General features: G+C 43.6%; 1 protein-coding gene across 1 annotated transcript in view; it reads left to right on the top strand.

Moving 5' to 3' along the window:
• Window positions 1-4,742: 4,742 nt before the first annotated feature.
• Window positions 4,743-16,608, top strand: part of LOC126481702 (UDP-glycosyltransferase UGT5-like) — a 72,689-nt gene continuing 60,823 nt past the window's right edge. The window contains exon 1 of the mRNA XM_050105650.1: window positions 4,743-4,759. Within this exon, the coding sequence (XP_049961607.1) occupies window positions 4,743-4,759 (17 nt within the window). The remainder of the gene's footprint in view (window positions 4,760-16,608) is intronic.

The raw sequence follows: 16,608 nt of genomic DNA, 5'->3' as shown, positions 1-16,608 counted from the left end.
TTCACTTCTTCGTCTTCTTCGTCTCCGTCTCCGTCTCCGTCTCTCGGGCCCACTGCGTCTCGCGTATTTATTCACTTCAGTTTACTGGAGGTGAACGACTTCACGGCCATTGCCTCTTCTGTCACGTTGAAAAGTTTCTCGAAGAATCTTCTTAACGTCGGTCATTGGCTTTTGGGATGTAGGCGAGGGCCTTTGCTCACATGCGACAACTGAGAAACACGTGAGCCGGTCGGGCGATGCCCTGACGGCTGAATCGACAGCGCCCGCTTATGTGGAACTTGCTGACTTCATGGTCATTGTCTCTTCTGTTCTGTCCGCTGTTTGCCAGTATGTAACTCTCTAAAGTAAACCAAGTTTTTCATTTATATTCTAATTTATACTTCACTTTGATTTCACTAATTTATTTACTTAAGTACCACTCAACAAATGGAAGGTAGTCGAATTAAATCAGGTGATGCTGAAGAAATTAGATTAGGAAATTAGACACTTAAAGTATTACGTAAGTTTTTCTTTATTGGAAAGCAAAATAACTGATGACTGTAGAAGTGGAGAGGATATTAAATGTAGACTGGCAATGGCAAGGAAAGTGTTTCTGAAGAGAATGAATTTGTTAACATCGAGAGTATATATTTAAATGTCAGGATGTCTTTTTTGAAAGTATTTCTATGAAGTATACCCACCATGTATGGAAGTGAAACATGGACGATAAACAGTTTAGACAAGAACAGGGTTGAAGCTTTCGAAATGTAATGCTACAGAAGAAGGCTGAAATTTCGATGGGAAGTGCAGTGTCCTGCTGTCGGCAGGAAAGAACTAACGATCAAGTTTGAACACACTTTACTTTACTAAAACGATTTCTTGGCATTCATTAATTTCCGAACTCAAGAACAGAAAGAAACACAGTAATTCTTGCGGTAGCAAAAGCGAGACAAAAGTAACAAGACAATGAAAAGAAATAATAGCAACCAAAATACCATGCTACACAATTCCGAAGTGGCGTTACGCCCAACAAGATACAAATTTCTACAAACTGCGGCGAGTGTCTACTGGCCTAGAGACGGCGTAGGTATTGGCCGGAGGTGTCCTATCTGTAGGTACACACTGCCTATCTGACTCTGCTGGCGTGCTTATAACACCGATTCTGCGGTGTTCTACACTTAGTCACATCCGTTCTTATTGGTGGATGTCACACGGCCATTCACGAAGTAGTGCCATGTTTATGCGGAAAGTCTGTTGATGTTTTCATTCACTGGCGATGTTTTGATCTGAGCTCTTGAAGAGAGGTCGGCAGCCCACCTTGCTCGTCTGTTGTGCGGGTCCTCTAACTGATACCGGGCCACCACGACAGGTAGATCAAGCAGCTAATGAGGAGGTACTGAATAGAATGGGTGGAGAAGAGGAATTTGTGCCACAACTTGACTAGAAGAAGGGATCAGCTGGTAGGGCACCTTCTAAGGCAGCAAGGGATAACCAATTTAGTATTGGAGGGAAGTGTGGAGGCTAAAAATCGTTGAGGGAGACCAAAAGACGAATACCCTAAGCAGATTCAGAAGAATGTAGGTTGCAGTAGTTATTCTTAGATGAAGAGGCTTGCACAGGATGGAGTAGCATGGAGAGCTGCATCAAACCCGTCTCTGAAGGTCACAACAACAACAGAAGGCTATAATGTACTTGGAATCCTCTGTCAAGCGTATTTGGTGATAAAACTGATTTCTTTGATAATAAACCTGATTTCAGTCAAGCACAGGAGAACAGGAGGCTTCACGGGAGAATTGACTCGAATATGACCTTTTCATTGGGGATCCTATAATCAGCAACCGGTCTAAAATCCTCCCCATGTCTCTTAGGCACAAAAAATGTAGATGAGGCAAATGGAGAAGTTGAAGGTTTAATTACAACATTGCGAAGTATGGTCTGTATCTTTTGCATTTAAACCTTCATTTTAGGTAGTGACAGTAAGAATCCTGGCAGGCGGATAAATCATCCAGTAAATGGATTTTATATTCAATCTTGTCACTCACCCCCAACCGATCAATTAGTATGCTGGGAAACTCGTTCAAAAGATCCCTTAACCGAATAGCGCCAGGTGCACTAAAATGACCAAGATCCACCTCCATCTGGTCAGTCTGCAAGGTATTAATGTTAACACTACTAGCGGAACATTAGGCAATCTTCTCTGATGGAAAAAAACCAAAGAGAAGGTGTTACTGGCAAAATCGAGGAATAAGAATGTCTGTAGAACCAAGAACCATGCGTTTTTGGATGGGATGGCCTGCAGCCAATGAGAGAAGAGTTAGTGGCAGAAGATGGCTGGAGTCAAGTGGACACACAGACTTTTCAGTGGTGTGCCTGAAGTAGGGGCGCTGGTCACCTTTATGCGAGTTCTTGAAGGAAACAGGTATGTCTGTGGTACCTTGCGATATTATTTCGTGTAAATGACAGACACTGAGCGGTGAAGGGTCGCTAACAATACTGTAACTTTTGAAGAGGTCTGAATGTGCTCCAGTGCGGAACTTCAACTTTTTCGCCTACATTATGGAACTGAGACTCAACATATTATCACTTCCTACTCGTTATCTCTTATGTATAAATTGTCCGCCCCAGTAGCTGAGTGGTCAGCGTGACGGATTGCCGTCCTCTGGGCCCGGGTTCGATTCCCGGCTGGGTCGGAGATTTTCTCCGCTCAGGGACTGGGTGTTGTGTTGTGTTCCTCATCATTTCATCCCCATCCGGCGTGCAGGTCGCCCAATGTGGCGCCGAATGTAATAAGACCTGAGATATGGCGGCCGGACCTGCCCCACGAGGGGCCTCCCGGCCAATGACGCCAAACGCTCATTTCATTTCATGTATAAATTAAATTTTCATACTGTGAACCCTGAGTTATTTAGAGCTGGCGAATGTTTATTATATTGTGGACTTACTTGTTCGTGGGTCATCTATGACTGTTTACTTTGGTGATTCGGCTACCATTCTTATAACGTACTCAATACAACTTTTTTGCATGTTATAAGGTTATCGTCCTGTCTGTGTTATAATTTGTTACTGTAGGATCACTTTCTGTTCGTTTGAGAATACATTATTGAGTAAACGGTACTCAACAGAAGTCGCTGGTGTGATCAGTTTCAGACGTCGGAATAGAACCCTTTTTTTAATTATTAGTTTACCTTTACATAAAATTTCTGTTTATTATGTTAATTCGCAATTCTAGCCAATGCATAGACTATTTGACTGTAGGATCACAGTCTTAAAATTTCTGTTTATTATGTTAATTCGCAATTCTAGCCAATGCATAGACTATTTGACTGTAGCATCACAGTCTTAAAATTTCTGTTTATTATGTTAATTCGCAATTCTAGCCAATGCATAGACTATTTGACTGTAGGATCACAGTCTTGTCTTAATATTTGCAGCGAGTTATCTAAAAAAACTAAACTCCGTCCGAGCAGGCCACGAAGACCAAACGGTACCGACCGGCCGCCGTGTCGTCCTCACCAAGAAGCGTCACTGGGTGCGAATACAGAGGAGCATGCTGTCAGCACACCGCTCACCCGGCCGTATGTCAGTCTACGAGACCGGATCCGCTACTTCGCAATCAAGCAGCTCCTCAGTTTGCTTCAGAAGGGCTGAGTGCACCCCGCTTGCCAACAGCGGTCGGCAGACCGGATGGTCAGCTATCCAAGTGCTAGCCCAGCCCGACAGCGCTTAACTTCGAGGACCTGACGGGAAGTAGTGTTACCACTGCGGCAAGGCCGATCTCAGCGAGTAATCTGCTGGGCTTGAAAGCAGATGTGCGTGGCTCTACTCTACAGTATTACTGAGCTATTCTCTTTAAACAGATCTGTGCGTAGCCTAATTATCTAACGCATGAGCAACAGCAGGTAAATTGATTTTCCCGTATAGGATATTGGTTAGAGAAGCCATTCAGAAATCATTTACGTAACGTCACAATTCGTTCGATCGTGTGGGATTCTGGTTAGAGATTCTAAACTGAATAATTCCTCTAGATGAGGTAGCAATCTTTGAAAGTCAGTATATGGATCAAGGACCATTCAGCATGGAGGCATTTTTCCTCCTCATTAATACACAATCTACAGGGCTGTATCGTCAGTTTGATCACACGTGCTGGTAGAACTATGCAAAGCACTTACTCGATAATAACAAAATAAAATTTAAAATTCGTATTCTAAATACGCAACTCTCTTCGAGATTTTGAGCAGTCGATAAGGGCTCTACCTCTGATTACGCTTTTGCAGACATTAACTAGGTTCTGCACCAGCCACGTTACTCGAAATTACCGACCTGCTTGTACCAAGGAATTAATTAATGCCAGTATTGTCATATTTGCAAACAGAAGAGACAACTGGTTTTAAATCAATGGTTCCCTTGTGAAGCGGCACCAGTACTGATGGAATAGGATCCATATTGGTACGAACAAAGGGAGAACTCAAATACTAGTATCACTCTCGAGAATTACTAGAACCCATTCCAGGATTCGAGATGAAAAACTCTCCCGAACACATATAGAATCTAAGGGAGCAGTTCCTTAACGAACAATTGTCTGCCCTCAAAAAGAAAAAAAAAAAACAGACATGTACCAATACATGTCAGTTGTTTATAACTTTTAATGTACCATATAAAGAAAATTTTTCACAATAAGGACATATAAAACAAATCGAAACATAGTAATTAATATCTTGTCTAGTCACTTTGGTCACTGTAGAAAATTTCTCCAACAGAGTGTAATGGGTGCTGTTTCAAGGTATGTGCAATATTCCTTTTGAATAATCATGCGGCAGACATTGCACTTCTCGAGACACTGCGTTGAAAATTTTGAAGCAACCATTGTAAAATTATCTTACATTCCAGACAGTCAGCACCTCGGCAGCTTGGTATTTCGATGTTCGTTAGGTTGCGCATAATTATGTACTTCTTGACTCATACTGGTTTCTTTTATACTAATGAGGAATTAAAACACAAACGGCTTGAAAATTGTCAGTACTCCTGCATTGGTCCAATGTTTTGCTTGAAGTGATGATTTTGACACCACCTTTTTTATCATGTACACTGCACTGATGAGTTGACACAGCCTTTTATTTCTTCAGGACTTACATTCCACGGGAGAGGTTGGAGCACATCTTCACCGTGTGCTCATTCACTGAGTTTGTTGTTAATCATGGCGTTCAGTACTTTGAGTGCCTCCTTATTATCCTAGCATCCAGCATTGCTGATGTTGGGTATCAGACGGTGTATTTTTTCCTCGTACATTTTCATTTTTTTTTTGTCAAATCATTCTTTGACGTTTTCAGAGAACACATCTGTAAAATGCAGAGCCTGTGCAGCAGGTTTTCCTTTGGTGAAAAGGGTAGTGTCATCGGCAAACTGTAATGTGTGGTTACTGCAGTCTATACCACTGACATAAAAAAGGACAGGAGAGCTCTTATGACGCATCCCTTAGGCACGTCATTCTCCAGTTTTTGTTCTTGGGAGATTGTTCCATGTACTTAAACTACCTACCTGCAATTTTCAAGATTAAAGAGTTGCCTGAACAACACCTCCAGTACGTTAACACTTAAGCGTATTAAGCAGTACCATGTGCGAGACGCAGTCAAATAGCTCGTTGAGGCCACACAGAGCCAGCGTGATACTTTCTCAGTCCTCAGACCCCTGCCTTATCTTTATAGTTAAGTTCAGTGCTGCTGTAACCGTTGACTTTACCTTGCGAAAAGCGTGTTATGTGTCATGGAAGAGTTTATTGTCTTCAAAGTAACTTAGTACCCGGTCTTTCAGCGCAGGTTCAATGACATTAGCTAAAACTGGGATTTTTGAAAATGTTCTAAAACTGGACATTTTGTAGACTGGCACTATTCGTGCAAGTTTCAGGAAGTGTGGGAGGACACCAAGGATAAGCATTTGTTGATTACTATGGCTATGGGTTGAGTGAACTCTGGAATGATTTTCTTCGGGATTGTGCAGGACACTCCATATCGGTCTGCAGTCTCTGAATAATCAGATTCACTGAATGAAATTTTCACTCTGCTGCGGAGTGGGCACTGATATGACACTTCCTGGCAGATTAAAACTGTATCCGGACCGAGACTCGAACTCGGGATCTTTGCCTTTCGCGGGCAAATGCTCTATCAACTGAGCTACCCAAGCACGATTGAGACCCCGTCCTCACAGCTCACAAGTTTCATATCAGCGCACACTCCGCTGCAGAGTGAAAATTTCGTTTTGCAAGCATCCCCCAGGCTGTATGTCTCCGCAAATATCCTTTCGTTCAGGAGTGCTCGTTCTGCAAGGCTTGCAGGAGAGCTTCTGTGTAGTGTGGAAGGTAGGAGGCGAGATACTGGCAGAAGTAAAGCTGCGAGGAGGGGGCGTGAGTCGTGCTTAGGTAGCTGACTTGGTAGAGCACTTGCCCGCGAAAAGCAAAGGTCCCGAGTTCGAGTCTCATTCCGTCACACAGTTTTAATCTGCCAGAAAGTTTCAAATTAGATTCACTATTTTTAAGATGACTTTAGGGTGCAATACATTCTAGTTGTTAATGGTGCAACAGCTTATATTTTTGTATGAACTGTAGAATCTGAGCCTGAGACTGGAATGTCCCTTACAGTATTTTTCAGTATCCTAACATAGTACTGGTTGAAGACATCAGGACATGAATTTAAGAGAGAGGTAGGCTTCTTCCTGTGACCATTTACCGGATTCCAAGCTGCTTCACATGAATTACGAGCCTCTTAAATGAACCTGTCGTATTTTTCCTTTGCATCCTCAGATCCCCATCTGTACATTCTCTCGTTTCTTAAGTTCTTACAATGAAGCAGGTCTTTAGCTGGAGGATCTAGACTTGGCTTCATTTGCTGCCTGAACGTTATGACAGTGCATTTTAATTGATCTAGCTCAGTTGTATACCACATCTTTCTTTTAATAGGTTCTCACCTCCATTGTGATTTGCCTACAGGATTCTTGTTGGTGGGTATTGGGAACACGTCGTCGAATTTCGTTCTTACGCTTGGGAACAGATATTCAGATGAGTCACTGGCAATTATTTCTGCAATTTTCTGTAGCTAGTTTACGCCAAACGTTGCAGCTTTCATCTCATTTACTATTTTTTCTGTTATGATCCTTCCGCAGAAGTACCTTGAGTACTATGTGCTTGAACTTTACTCTTGCTCTCTTCGTACTGAGTTCCGTTATTAATCTGCTGTGATCTGCAATCATATTTTCAACTACACTGATACTTTATTTCCCATAACTGAGGTCTATAATTGCGTCTAGACAGGCCAGCCCATAGCTGTTTATAAGGGCCCTTTCCTTAGTACCTCTACCATGTACAGGGTGAGTCACCTAACGTTACCGCTGGATATATTTCGTAAACCACATCAAATACTGACGAACCGATTCCACAGACCAAACGTGAGGAGAGGGGCTAGTGTAATTGGTTAATACAAACCATACCAAAATGCACGGAAGTATGTTTCTTAACACAAACCTACGTTTTTTTAAATGTAACCACGTTAGTTTTGTTAGCACATCTGAACATGTAAACAAATACGTAATCAGTGCCGTTTGTTGCATTGTAAATGTTAATTACATCCGGAGATATTGTAACCTAAAGTTGACGCTTGAGTACCAGTCCTCCGCTGTTCGATCGTGTGTATCGGAGAGCACCGAATTACATAGGGATCCAAAGGGAACGGTGATAGACCTTAGGTACAGAAGAGACTGGAACAGCACATTACGTCCACATGCTAACACCTTTTTATTGGTCTTTTTCACTGACGCACATGTACATTACCATAAGGGGTGAAGTACACGTTCGACGGGCGTTTCATAGGACGTGGAGGACGCATAAATTGGCCAGCCCGTTCTCCTGATCTTACACCTCTGGACTTTCTGTGGGGTACGTTAAAGGAGAATGTGTACCGTGATGTGCCTACAACCCCAGAGGATATGAAACAACGTATTGTGGCAGCCTGCGGCGACATTACACCAGATGTAGTGTACGACATTCATTACGCCAGAGATTGCAGTTCTGTGCAGCAAATGATGGCCACCACATTCAACATCTGTTGGCCTGACATGTCAGGACACACTCTATTCCACTCCGTAATTGAAAACGGAAACCACGTGTGTACGTGGTAATGTACATGTGCGTCAGTGAAAAAGACCAATAAAAATGTGTTAGCATGTGGACGTAATGCACTGTTCCACTCTCTTCTGTACCTAAGGTCCATCACCGTTCCCTTTGGATCCCTACGTAATTCGGTGTTCTGCGATACACACGATCGAACCGCGGAGGAGTGGTACTCAAGCGTCAACTTTAGGTTACAATATCTCCGGATGTAATTAACATTTTACAATGCAACAAACGGCAATGATTACGTATTTGTTTACGTGTTCAGATGTGCTAACAAAACTAACAGGGTTCCGTTTAAAAAAACGTAGGTTTGTGTTAAAAAGCATACTTCCGTGCATTTTTTTATTGTTTGTATTAACCAATTACACTAGCCCCTCTCCTCACGTTCGGTCTGTGGAATCTATTCGTCTGTATTTGATGTGGTTTACGAAATATATCCAGCGGTAACGTTAAGTGACTCACCCTGTATATGTGTGCCACCCTGATATTATTTAGTTTTTACATTGAGCAAGCAGTAAAGGAAACGAAAGAAAATTATTGAGTCGGAATTAAAGTCCAGGGAAAAGTAATAAAAAATTTGATGTTTGCTGATCACACTGCAATTTTGTCAGACACAGCAAAGAACTTCGAAGAGCAACTGGTCGGATTGGACATTGCCTTGAAAGGGGGATATAAGATAAACATCAACAAAAATAAAACAAGGTTAATGGAATGTAGTGGTATTCAGTCAGGCGATGCAGACGGTTTTAGATCAGAAAATAAGACACTGAAATTAGTAGGTGAGTTTTGCTATTTCGACAGTAATAACTGGTGATGGCCGAAGCAGAGAGGATATAAAATGTAGACTGGCTATGACAAGAAAAGCATTTGTGAAGAAGGGAAATTTGATGACGTTTAATATATATTTAAGTGTCAGGAAGACTTTTCTGAAGGGATATGTCTGGAGTTAGCCTGTTCTGGTAGTGAGATGTGGTCGGTAAACAGTTCAGGCAAGAAGAGAACAGAAGCTTTTAAAATCTGGCGCTACAGAAGAATGCTGAAGATTAGATGGGTGGATCAAATAACTAATGAGGGGGTACTGAATGGAATTGGGGGGAAGAGAAATTTTCGGCATAACTTGACCAAAAGGAGACGTCGCTAGATACGACACTTTTTAAGACATCAAGGATCAGCAATGTACTATTGGAGAAAGCGTGGTTAGGGGGACGAGTAAAAACTGTAGAGGGAAATCAAGAGATGAATAAAAGAAGTAGTTTCAAAAATATGTCGGTTCAGTAGTTATTCGGAGATCAAAAGGCTTTACAGGATAGAGCAGCGTGGAGAGCTGCATCAAACGAGTCCGTGGTCTTAAGTCTACAGCAACATGTATGTTGTCAACGGCGGACACAGGGAGGACCATTACTTACTTAAGGAAGTGGGTGTGGGATATATCATTAACAGTACTTCAGAACGAAAGAAACAAAAACGCTTGGACTCGAAAGTAGCGCCCCTTGCTAAGTCTCACTGGAAAGGCCTAGTAAGTTGCTATTTCGTTATCAGAAATAACCAGAAAGTCTCTGCTTCCCTCACCAGCAGATCTGAACTACCTACGGCCAAACATTCTTATTGCACGAATTATTCTTCGATAAGTAGTGGATAACGACAGAAAGTTGGTTGTTGCATAACAAATAAAAAATAATTTTTTTCGCACTATGCACAATCTCTTCCCAATGGTATAAAAAACGCACAATCAAAACCATCGGTGCAGCGAGTAAATGAGTTTAGGCGACACAAGAGAAGCGGAAATGGTCACATTTACCCGACAAGACGTGCAAGAAATATGGAAGTGTGCTTGGACATCCATTGTTTCGCAAGGAACAGTCTCACTGAATTCTGTGTTATCCAGGATCGTTGGTTGGAGGCTAACGGCACCCTGACTGTGGAATTACGACTCCGTGTGTAAGTTGCCGTTAGCGTCATAACACAAACGGCTGCGTATGGAGTGGTGCAATGATAGTGAACCGTAGAATGCCTATCAATGCCGTCGCATTGTGTTAAGCGATGAATCGCGGGTTCTACACTACTCTGGATGACCATGGCGGCGACCTGGGAAGAAATGCCATTCTTCCAATATTTTGGATTGACAAAGCGGTGTTACTCCTGGTGGAATGGTGTGGGGAGGCATCGGGTGTGGCTCCAGGTCTAGGCTGGCAGTGATTAAGGGAACACAGTACAGCGCTAGGTCACGGATATCCTGTGTCCACATGTGTTACCTCTCATGCAACAGTAACGTGGAGACATTTATCAACAGGACAACGCTCATCCAGTCATCGCACGTGTCACCGTGAACTGTCTATGTTTTGCTGAGGAATTCAAGTAGCCAGCAGCATCCTCATATCCGTCCTCGATAGGACATGTGTGGGATGTGATCGGCTGTCATCTCTGTCCTAGTGCCGATACCAACAGTTCTACATCTACATCTACATTTATACTCCGCAAGCCACCCAAAGGTGTGTGGCGGAGGGCACTTTACGTGCCACTGTCATTGCCTCCCTTTTCTGTTCCAGTCGCGTATGGTTCGCGGGAAGAACGACTGTCTGAAAGCCTCCATGCGCGCTCGAATCTCTCTAATTTTACATTCATGATCTCCTCGGGAGGTATAAGTAGGGGGAAGCAATATATTCGATACCTCATCCAGAAACGCACCCTCTCGGAACCTGGACAGCAAGCTACACCGCGATGCAGAGCGCATCTCTTGCAGAGTCCGCCACTTGAGTTTGCTAAACATCTCCGTAACGCTATCACGGTTACCAAATAACCCTGTGACGAAACGCGCCGCTCTTCTTTGGATCTTCTCTACCTCCTCCGTCAACCCGATCTGGTACGGATCCCACACTGATGAGCAATACTCAAGTACAGGTCGAACGAGCGTTTTGTAAGCCACCTCCTTTGTTGATGGACTACATTTTCTAAGGACTCTCCCAATGAATCTCAACCTGGTACCCGACTTACCAACAATTAATTTTACGTGATCATTCCACTTCAAATCGTTCCGCACGCATACTCCCAGATATTTTACAGAAGTAACTGCTACCAGTGTTTGGTCCGCTATCATATAATCATACAATAAAGGATCCTTCTTTCTATGTATTCGCAATACATTACATTTATCTATGTTAAAGGTCAGTTGCCACTCCCTGCACCAAGTGCCTATCCACTGCAGATCTTTCTACATTTCGCTACAATTTTCTAATGCTGCAAGTTCTCTGTATACTACAGCATCATCCGCAAAAAGCCGCATGGAACTTCCGACACTATCTACTAGGTCATTTATATATATTGTGAAAAGCAACGGTCCCATAACATTCCCCTGTGGCACGCCAGAGATTAACTTACCGTCTGTAGACGTCTCTCCATTGATAACAACATGCTGTGTTCTGTTTGCTAAAAACTCTTTAATCCAGCCACACAGCTGGTCTGATATTCCGTAGGCTCTTACTTTGCTTATCAGGCGACAGTGCGGAACTGTATCTAACGCCTTCCGGAAGTCAAGAAAAATAGCATCTACCTGGGAGCCTGTATCTAATATTTTCTGGGTCTCATGAACAAGTAAAGCGAGTTGGGTCTCACACGATCGCTGTTTCCGGAATCCATGCTGATTCCTACAGAGTAGATTCTGAGTTTCCAAAAACGACATGATACGCGAGCAAAAAACATGTTCTAAAATTCTACAACAGATCGACGTCAGAGATATAGGTCTATAGTTTTGCGCATCTGCTCGACGACCCTTCTTGAAGACTGGGACTAGCTGTGCTCTTTTCCAATCATTTGGAACCTTCCGTTCCTCTAGAGACTTGCGGTACACGGCTGTTAGAAGGGGGGAAAGTTCTTTCTCGTACTCTGTGTAGAATCGAATTGGTATCCCGTCAGGTCCTGTGGACTTTCCTCTGTTGAGTGATTCCAGTTGCTTTTCTATTCCTTGGACACTTACTTCGATGTCAGCCATTTTTTCGTTTGTGCTAGGATTTAGAGAAGGAACTGCAGTGCGGTCTTCCTCTGTGAAACAGCTTAGGAAAAAGGTGTTTAGTATTTCAGCTTTACGCATGTCATCCTCTGTTTCAATGCCATAATCATCCCGGAGTGTCTGGATATGCTGTTTTGAGCCACTTACTGATCTAACGTAAGACCAGAACTTCCTAGGATTTTCTGTCAAGTCGGTACATAGAATTTTACTTTCGAATTCACTGAACGCTTCACGCATAGCCCTCCTTACGCTAACTTTGACATCGATTAGCTTCTGTTTGTCTGAGAGGTTTTGGCTGCGTTTAAACTTGGAGTGAAGCTCTCTTTGCTTTCGCAGTAGTTTCCTAACTTTGTTGTTGAACCACGGTGGGTTTTTCCCGTCCCTCACAGTTTTACTCGGCACGTACCTATCTAAAACTCATTTTACGATTGCCTTGAACTTTTTCCACAAACACTCAACATTGTCAGTGTCGGAACAGAAATATTTGTTTCGATCTGTTTGGTAGTCTAAAATCTGCCTTCTGTTACTCTTGCTAAACAGATAATCCTTCCTCCCTTTTTTTATATTCCTATTAACTTCCACATTCAGGGATGCTGCAACGGCCTTATGATCACTGATTCCCTGTTCTGCACTTACAGAGCCGAAAAGTTCGGGTCTGTTTGTTATCAGTAGGTCCAAGATGTTATCTCCACGAGTCGGTTCTCTGTTTAATTGGTCGAGGTAATTTTCGGATAGTGCACTCAGTATAATGTCAATCGATGCTCTGTCCCTACCACCCGTACTAAACATCTGAGTGTCCCAGTCTATATCCGGTAAATTGAAATCTCCACCTAAGACTATAACATGCTGAGAAAATTTATGTGAAATGTATTCCAAATTTTCTCTCAGTTCAGTAATTAAAACTTCCGGGCTAAGAGGCCGTGGTCCAATAGTAGAAATACTTCTCCCAGAAGTTTTAATTACTGAAGACGCCGGCCGTGAAAGCCTACACGCTATGTTTTCTCTCAGTTGTTCTGCCACTAATGCTGCTGCGTCGGGAGGTCGGTAAAAGGAGCCAACTATTAACCTAGCTCGATTGTTGAGTGTAACCTCCACCCGTAATAATTCACAAGAACTATCCACTTCTATTTCACTAGAGGATAAAATCCTACTAACAGCGACAAACACGCCACCACCGGTTGCATGCAGTCTATCCTTTCTAAACACCGTCTGTGCCTTTGTAAAAATTTCGGCAGACTTTATCTCTGGCTTCAGCCAGCTTTCTGTACCTATAACGGTTTTAACTTCGGTGCTTTCTATCAGCGCTTGAAGTTCCGGTACTTTACCAATGCAGCTTCGACAGTTTACAGTTACAATACCGATTGCTGGTTGGTCCCCGCATGTCCTGACTTTGCCCCGCTACCTATGAGGCTGTTGCCCTTTCTGTACTTGCCCGAGGCCATCTAACCTAAAAAACCGCCCAGCCCACGCCACACAACTCCTGCTACCCGTGTAGCCGCTTGTTGCGTGTAGTGGACTCCTGACCTATCCAGCGGAACCCGAAACCCCACCACCATATGGCGCAAGTCGAAGAATCTGCAGCCCACACGGTCGCAGAACCGTCTCAGCCTCTGATTCAGACCCTCCACTCGGCTCTGTACCAAAGGTCCGCAGTCAGTCCTGTCGACGATGCTGCAGATGGTGAGCTCTGCTTTCATCCCGCTAGCGAGACTGGCAGTCTTCACCAAATCAGATAGCCGCCGGAAGCCAGAGAGGATTTCCTCCGATCCATAGCGACACACATCATTGGTGCCGACATGAGCGACCACGTGCAGATGGGTGCACCCTGTACCCTTCATGGCATCCGGAAGGACCCTTTCCACATCTGGAATGACTCCCCCCAGTATGCATACGGAGTGCACATTGGTTTTCTTCCCCTCTCTTGCTGCCATATCCCTAAGGAGCCCCACTACGCGCCTGACGTTGGAGCTCCCAACTACCAGTAAGCCCACCCTCTGCGACCGCCCGGATCTTGCAGACTGAGGGGCAACCTCTGGAACAGGACAAGCAGCCATGTCCGGCCAAAGATCAGCACCAGCCTGAGACAGAGCCTGAAACCGGTTCGTCACACAAACTGGAGAGGCCTTCTGTGCAGCCCTCCGGAATGTCTTCCGCCCCCTCCACACCTCGAGACGACCTCCTACTGTACCACAGGTGAGGGATCAGCCTCAATGTGGGCAGTATGGCCACAGTCGTAGTCCGATCGGAGGATGCGTGGGACGAGCTGGCCGTCCCCGACAAACCCCCATCCGGACCCCCAAAGTGATGCCCTTTGGCAACAGCCTCAAGCTGTGTGACCGAAGCCAACACTGCCTGTAGCCGGGACCGAAGGGATGCCAACTCAGCCTGCTTCCGAACACAGCAGTTGCAGTCCCTATCCATGCTAAAAACTGTTGTGCAAAGAGCGTCTGAACTAATCTACAGAGAGCACAAACAAATCGACACAGAATTTAAACGGTTATTAAAATACAAGTTTGCCTAATAGATGCAGTAATGCTGCTACTAGCGCACTGCTGACACACTGCTCGGCGGCGGAAGGAGACTACGCGATTTTACGCTATTCAGGTACTAAAACGCGATGCTAACGCTCAAATACTATAATACGCCTGAAAGTTTTGAATTAGATAACGCAAGTTCCAAGAACACGCAAAGAAATTAAGAATTAAACTATGTAACAAATAAGTGAGCTAGGAGTATACGACTTGCTGCAGCAGCTGCTTGTCCAACGGCGGCAGGGAGCACACTGTTGTGTACCAGGTTTCCTCAGGAGAGGATACAACGTCTGTATGACACCTTTCCCAGGGAAATTACTGTACGCAAGCAACACAGCAATGTCATACTGATAGGTGAGACCAGCAGATCTTTCTAAACTTCATTCGATTTTGTAATCATGTAAGATCAAATAAGGCAGAAGGGATAGATAACCTTTCATCAGAATTTCTAAAATCGTTGGGGGAAGAGGCAACAAAATAACTATTCACGATGGTGTGTAGAATGTATGAGTCTGGCGACATACCTCCTGACTTTCGGAAAAATATCATCCACACAATTCCGAAGACTGCGAGAACTGACAAGTGCGAGAATTATGGCACAATCAGCTTAACAGCTCATGCATGCAAGTTGGTGACAAGAACAATATACAGAAGAATGGAAAAGAAATTTGAAGATGTGCTAGATGGAAATCAGTTTGGCTTTAGGAAAGATAAAGGCACCAGAGGGGCAATTCTGATATTGCGGTTCATACAAGAAGCAAGAGTAAAGAAAAAATCAAGACACTTCCATAGGATTTTTTCACCTGAAAACACGTTCGACAATGTAAAATGGTGCAAGATGTACGAAATTCTTAGAAAAATAGGGGTAAGCTGTAGGGAGAGATGGGTAATATACAATTTGTACAGGAGCCAAGAGGGAATAATAAGAGTGGAGGACCAAGAACGAAGTGCTCGGATTAAAAAGTGTGTAAGATAGGAATGTACTCTTTCGCCTCTACCGTTCAATCTGTACATCGAAGAAGCAATGATGGAAATAAAAGAAAGCTTTAGGAGTCGAAGTATAATTTAAGGCCGAAGGATATCAATGATACGATTCGCTGATGACATTGCTGTCCTGAGTGAAAGTGAAGAAGAATTACATGATACGCTGAATGGAATGAACAATCTAATGAGTACAGAACATGGGTTGAAGGAAGACGAAAGTAATGAGAAGTAGCAGAAATGAGAACAGCGAGAAACGTATCACGATTGATGGTCACTAAGTACATGAAGTTAAGGAATTCTGCTACCTAGGTGGTAAAATAACCAAGGACGGACGTAGTAAGCACATCGAAAGCAGACTAGCAATGGCAAAGTGGGCATTTCTGGCCATGGGAAGTCTACTAGTGTCAAACATGGATCGTAATTTGAGGAAGAAACTTGTGAGAATGTACGTCTGGAGTACAGAATTGTATAATAGTCAAACATGGACTTTAGAAAAAGTGGAACACAAGAGAGTCGAAGCATTTGAGATGTGGTGCTACAAACGGATGTTAAATATTAGGTAGACTGGTAAGGTAAGGAATGAGGAGGTTCTGCGAAGAATCGGAGACGAAAGAAATATGCAGAAGACACTGATCAGGAGAAGGGACAGGATGATAGGACATCTGTTAAGACGTGAAGGGATGACTTCCATGGTACTAGAGGGAGCTTTAGAGGGCAAAAACTGTAGAGGAAGACGGAGATTGCAATACATCCAGCAAATAATTGAGGACGTAGGTTGCAATTGCTACGCTGAGAGGAAGAGGTTGGCACATGAACAAAATTTTCGTATTGACACCTGTATATAAGTTGAAAAAGGTAGCTGATGAACTTGAATCGTATCAGCTTCATCTTTACCTAGGAGTGGTGTGTCGTCTTCCGGAGCCTTGGCTTTGCTCTGCCGCGATAGGTCCGTT

The sequence above is a fragment of the Schistocerca serialis genome, chromosome 5 (assembly GCF_023864345.2).
Source record: "Schistocerca serialis cubense isolate TAMUIC-IGC-003099 chromosome 5, iqSchSeri2.2, whole genome shotgun sequence".
NCBI classification, from domain to species: domain Eukaryota; kingdom Metazoa; phylum Arthropoda; class Insecta; order Orthoptera; family Acrididae; genus Schistocerca; species Schistocerca serialis.
The sequence above is the reverse complement of the archived record's forward strand: the minus strand, read 5'-3'. Positions and strand labels throughout refer to the sequence as shown.